Source organism: Capra hircus (genome assembly GCF_001704415.2).
Source record: "Capra hircus breed San Clemente chromosome X unlocalized genomic scaffold, ASM170441v1, whole genome shotgun sequence".
NCBI classification, from domain to species: Eukaryota; Metazoa; Chordata; class Mammalia; order Artiodactyla; family Bovidae; genus Capra; species Capra hircus.
Window position 1 is genome coordinate 45,133,259 of NW_017189516.1, and position 6,000 is coordinate 45,139,258.

Here is a 6,000-nt window from a genome sequence, read left to right on the forward strand (position 1 = left end):
CTCTGCCAAACTCCAGTCTGTGAATTTTGGCTCGCCCCCATGTCTTGGGCAACAGTCTCAAGACGAACTCCATCTGTTTCCTCGACAAATTAAAATCTTAACTGAGCACGCTTTTGTAGGATTTTCAACTTCCGGTCTCCACATCCCCTTTTACACGAAGGAGAGTTGAGAGTTATACCAAGTTATGACCAAAATAAATGTGCTCCCTGTTGTTGGCAGCCCCTAAATTCAACAGGAAACAGAAAAATTCCAGATGGGTTCCTGTAGGGCCCTATTTCCCAACTGGAGTGGATAAAATTTATCCTAGAGGTTTAGTCTGGCCCACAGCATTTAGAATTTTATTTTTTAAAATTAGTTGCCAAAATTTAGGAATTGAGATACTTTATGGCCATATCTGGATTCCTGGCTCTTGAAAACGTGATCCCATGACCACCCAGGGCTCTGTCCCTCCCAGAATTGCTGAGCAGCTCCTGCCTCCTTTCGACAGGACGTGGCCACTCAGGCTCACGAGGCTCTGCTGCTCTCTAGAGGGAACCAGGCCTGTTTCACTTTTATCACCTGAGCTTTACACCTATGCCAGGGAGCCTGTGAAGACATATAGGGAAGTTCCCCCTTTCAAAGTGGGCGGCATCTCGGTACTCGCCGTACCCATGTGTTATCAGACGGTGCAAATCAAGAAGAAACCTTTCTCAGAGTAAAGCGACCATGCCATGTTCCAATCTTCTGACAGAGAGAGATCCACTCAATCCTAAAGTTGCAACTTTCTATAAAATCCTGGAATCTTCAAATGCCTCCCAGAAAATCCTCTTAACTAACCTGGAGTTACTGATCTGAATACGAAAATATCAACCACTGTGTTAGCTTTTTTTGGGAACTGTACTAAGAAATGTCTGACTTTCTATGCACTTTCTACACAAATGGTTCCTGCCCTCACAATGATTACATCTAGATGCAGAGACAAGAAGCAGACCAGTAAGAAGCTGTTTCTGTCTCCTGGCATTTCTTGACAAGCAAGTTTTGTATTTGCCATAATAACCCCAAGTCCCAGAAATCAAGGAAAACATGCTTTCTCTTCAGAAAGCAAAGTGGAGGTGTGGGCACAGGAAGCATACATTAGAGAACCATCTCTATAATCCTACATGGTAAGAGCAAGGAAAAAACACACTAGTCCTTAAGTTTCCCAGAGCAGCCTGGGTGCTGCAACTTCTGACAGGTTGCAGTGCTTGAGGTACCAAGTCATTAATTAATTAACTGACATGGTCATAAACCCCAAGTGTTTCTACTTAGAACCTGAGTATAAGAAGAGAAAGGAGGAGAGGGTGAGGGAAAGAAAAGAGAAGGCAAAGCACAATATAAAGCGGCATCATCTGTACTACATAACCAGTATGCCTTCACTAGGGTCCAGGCTGGGTGACCTTTCTCTTGTGGGGGCTGTTCTTCCAGGGGCCATCAGCCTCGCTCTCCCAAAGGAGATAGCACTGGATCTTGGCTTAGCTCTCTGAATATGCAAGTCAGCAAAGCACATGAGAAGCCATACTTCATCTCTCAAAGGACCCAAAGTATATTGAAATGCCACTCAGAACACTGGGACATACATTATGTCAAGCATCTCTGAGCACAGACCTAATAAGCAGGCTGAGGTTGGGCAGGGGATGGTTTCCAGTCATCCCCTACTCCTGGCTGCCCCCTCCAGTCCACTCTTTGCACCTGATACAGAGTCACTGCAGCAGTTTTCCTTTTAGAAAACTTTATTCTGAATTGAAAAAAAAAAGCACAGTATATATTTCCTTTATGAAAATTCACGTAGATTTTTTTCCACAGGTAGATAATTTTTTAAAAAAATATAGCATAGCTGTATAAGGGGAATTTTTTTTTTTTTTAGTTTTTTAATCTTACCAAGAATGTAAGAAAGGAAGGCTACATTGAAATACATTTCGTTTCTGGCAAAAAGGCACCGTTCTGAAGAAATGAGAAAAATAGCACCAGGGCCGATTAACCATCCCTCCCTCCCCTCATTTTTTTGGGATATAACACAAAGGTCCTTGCCGTGGCCTATACACATTTTAATGAAATGCTATAGAACATCAAATTATTTAAGAAGTACTTTCCCTTTGTATAAACCTTTACCTAGATTTTCTATTTGAGGAAATGGAAAAGGCAGGTGAGTGTAAAACAGCTATCCAGTGTGCATGTGCAGGCTGGGCTTTGGAGAAATTCAGTACACAAGTAAGCTCTGTTTAATCTATTTAATAAGTGCACAGCTTCTAAATCTCCCTCCTTAAAGACTGAGAAGGACAATTGCTCCTGGAGCCAGTGGCCTGGGAAGTACTTGGGTTCAGATTGGGTTTAACTGGCATGTGAAAAGGCAAAATGCCCACCCTGCTGCCAGGCTCTGTGAACCCCTCTTTCTGGGGGCTCCTCTGCTGAAGGTCCTGGGTAAAAGCCACTTGCCTCCTAGCCACTCTCATTTCTCTTCCTTCCCCGCCCCCTCCCCTAGAAATCCAGGGCTGAATGCCAATGTGAAGCAGCCAGTTTTCCTGGTGGTGTTTCAACAGCACAAGGTATATTGTCAGAGGAAGGTATTTCAGCTGTTCCCTGATGTTTAGTAGATTCAATAGCTTTGCAGTTGCCCCTTAATAATCCCCCTCCCAAGTCACAGCCACACAAACATGATTGTAGTTCCACAGGAAAAGCGATGCAGGAGAAGCAGCCAGGGCCATGATGCAGGTGCCAAGGATGTGGGTCTTCTTTCCACCGTCCCTGCAGGTCCACTTCCTGGAACCCCTCAGGACCATACAGCACAATCGGCGAAGAGTCTGCTGAGGTTCACTTCGGAATAGCCACTTTGGGACAAGAACTGCTCTGCTGTGTTCTTGAGTTTTCTATAGTCCTGAAGAACTTTGGGAGTAAGAAACTGCTTCTTCAATTTATCTAAAAAGAAATAAAAATAAAAGGATTACAAGTCTCAGAAGCAGCTTCTTTAAAAAGCATTTAGTATTTCTGAAGCACTAGAGCAGGAGCTGTGAGTTCTGTTTGCAGCTCCAGGTCTCTGATGTCCTCATGGTCCTATGGCTGGTCTAGCCCTGGAGCCAATCCCACGCTGGGGGAGAGGGAACCCCGAGATTCCTCTGTAGAAGATTTTCTTCCTTCCCCCTGCCCACCACTTCTCAGCACCTAGCCAACTCAGCACACCGGGGACAGGGCCACTCTCAGGGATGGGAACTGCAGGTGCACGGCCATGTGCAGCAGGCAAGGTGAACTCCACTCGCAGACACTCGGCTCGTGGTGCTGTTGAGCACAGGCATGCAACTGCATGCAAAGTACAGATGTGGCAGGAACTAGTTTGCCTCAAAAGGAAGGCAGAGCCTCCCAGTGCAAACTCCCTAGATCAGATGGGCCTAGTCGGCTTCTAGTCCTTTCCATCTGCATCCCTCTGCTATACAAAATCTCCTCTGCTCAAAGAAACAAGGGATATGCTGTCTGGAGAGCACCTGTCCATGGCAAGATTGCTTTTTTCTTCTTTGTACACACCGTGTACCTTTGAACTTGAGATGTGCAGCGGCCCTTTCTCTGCTTCCTGCTCCTCCCACCCATTCATCCCTGGCCTTCCCATTCTGCCCAGGGCACTCTCAGCCAGAGAGAAGATCCTTCCTTTCTCCCCCCAGAGTCTGAGACCTCTAAACTTGGTTCTTTGTAAGGAGCAGTGGGCTGGGACACCCAGGTCTGGCCTTTTAGAGACAGGCTGATCCCTGGGGTAGCCAACCCTGCCCACAATGGTTAAGATGACACAGTTTTGCTCAAAACTGCTCGGGAAACCTCTGAGGTGTTTGGAGAAGCCCTTAAAAAAAATCCCCATCTGATGGCTGAGGAGGTTAAGTCACTTGCCCCAGGACACAGAGCTGGAGATCTGGGATGTAAAAATGTAGAGCCAGGTAGCCAGAACCCTGAGCTCACTTGTGGTGAGGCTCACTGTGCACCCCTATCCATGCACCCCTGTTCACTGCTCCCAGATAGACATGGGCAGGCCCCCAGATGCTGGCCTGCGCCAAAGAGCCTGGGCGGGGGGCGAGGCTGCCTGGCGCCCCAGGTTAGGGAAGCATCAGGAAGGAGACATGGAAGGGAGGGCACATCAACCACCAAAAGAAACAACAGAGCAACAGTGAGTCTACAAAACACCCGCACAATGAACTCAGTCTCCAGAGTTTTGTTCCTTAGCTACACATTCACGTTTGTTCTCCACAACCTTTTCTCAATTACATCAATTGCCTTTCAAAAAACAACAACAGAAAGTTTTGTAGAGAGGATTTAAATGCCCAAAGCGGGTGGAAAAAGAGGCAAAAGAGAGAGAGAGAGAGAGGGCGCATCGTTAAGCAAGGAGAGAAAGACACTTTGAAAGTTCTAATTATCGGAGTCTGGGAATACACAACAATGGCCCGAGCAGTGGCGGCCGGCCGGCGCCCCGTGCATGTGAATGACACAAATGCATGTGTGACCGGGGAGAGACATTTACAGAGCTGCGGTGAGACGGAGCAGGGGAGGAAGAGAGAGGGCACAGCTCCTGATGTGTTTACCTCCTCTGCTGATGGGATATTGACTTTTCCCACCAGGTTGGTTAGAAAGGGGACTATTTACGCTGCCACACAGCCGAGTTAGAATGACAACCAGCGTCATTTGGTGCTCTTCTTCGTAAAAGACAACTGTGACCGCCAGCATATCCCATAGCCGGTCAATACGGCAGAGGCACCATTCCACGCCAGTTAGAGATGCAGATAAAGGCTCCTGCTTGCTTCCCCAGTGAGAATCGAATCAATAACATTTGGAAGGTCTTCTAGGAAAAAGAACTGCATGAGCTGCCACAGGCTGCACTGGGGATGGGAGCTGTGGGGAGAACGGGCTCACCCCTTCTTTGTTGTTGTGTTCTCTCTGCATTGGGTACCTGGGCCACCCACGTTAGGCTTCCATCACTCTGTTTCTCTTAATGCTACACTCACCTGCCACTTTAGAACTCAAGGGAAAACAGGGTTAATTGGTGGAAATCAGTTAACGTAGCCAGTAGAAGCAGATTCCTTCTCTCTGCTCTGGTTCTGGGAGTTGGGGAAGAGGCCGTCAGGCAAGCAGCAGAGATGTGCAGCCATCCTGCCCCATCCACAGAGATGCCACAGGCCATAGCTGTTGCTGTCTCAACAATCAGCACAAAAAATCCAAACTTCAGCCAGCCAGGGAAGGAAATACTCTTCCTACACACAAGCACATCAGCAAAATATACTCTAATGGACAGAAGTATCACCAAATCACTCATTGTAATACACCAACAAAGCAAATCTACTTTTCCTGGGAATAACATTTGGGGGAACATGTATCTACAACTTTTTTACCCTTGTCCTCTCTACATGGGGATTCCTTAGGGTTATATACTCATTACCAAAAAATATCCTGCCCCCAAGCCCTGTGAAAACAATGAAAACCGAGTGAGCCTATATATTCATTATTCACACAATGTTTTATCAGATAAGAAAATTAACTGCTAATTTAAAAGTTTCTACTAATTAGAGTCTAAAACCTCAAAATCATGCAAGCTACAGTATTTTCTATATGGGATGAACTAGACCATCACCTGCATGTTGAACTTGTCTGAAATATTTTACTTAAAAGCCAAAGGATCAAATAAGATGTCAGAACTGTTTTTTTTTTTTTTAATGGAGTATTCTCCCATCTAAGGAAACCATCTCTCTTTCAGATATTTTATTTTTGTGTCAGTAAACTAAAAATCTCTTTTCAGCTTTACTCTTTGTTAAAAGCCTTTTTGGACTTAAAGAAACACACTGCACTACGAACCACAAGGCAAAGACATTTTAACATCGCCTACTGGTTATTTTATTTTAATTAAGGCAGGCTTAGGCACACAGGCAGCAGCCGTCTCTGTTCTGAATGTCTGTTTCATTTATTTCCGTGCAAAGGTATCAAACAACAGTCAGTTATAATTGATTCTGTCAGGTGTTA

The 6,000-nt window shown here is 45.7% G+C and overlaps 1 protein-coding gene across 1 annotated transcript in view; it reads right to left on the reverse strand.

The window, feature by feature from the left end:
• Positions 1–1,744: 1,744 nt before the first annotated feature.
• Positions 1,745–6,000, reverse strand: part of POLA1 (DNA polymerase alpha 1, catalytic subunit) — a 283,316-nt gene continuing 279,060 nt past the window's right edge. Inside the window, exon 37 of the mRNA XM_013976637.2 lies at positions 1,745–2,931. Within this exon, the coding sequence (XP_013832091.2) occupies positions 2,786–2,931 (146 nt within the window). The 3' untranslated portion in view covers positions 1,745–2,785. The remainder of the gene's footprint in view (positions 2,932–6,000) is intronic.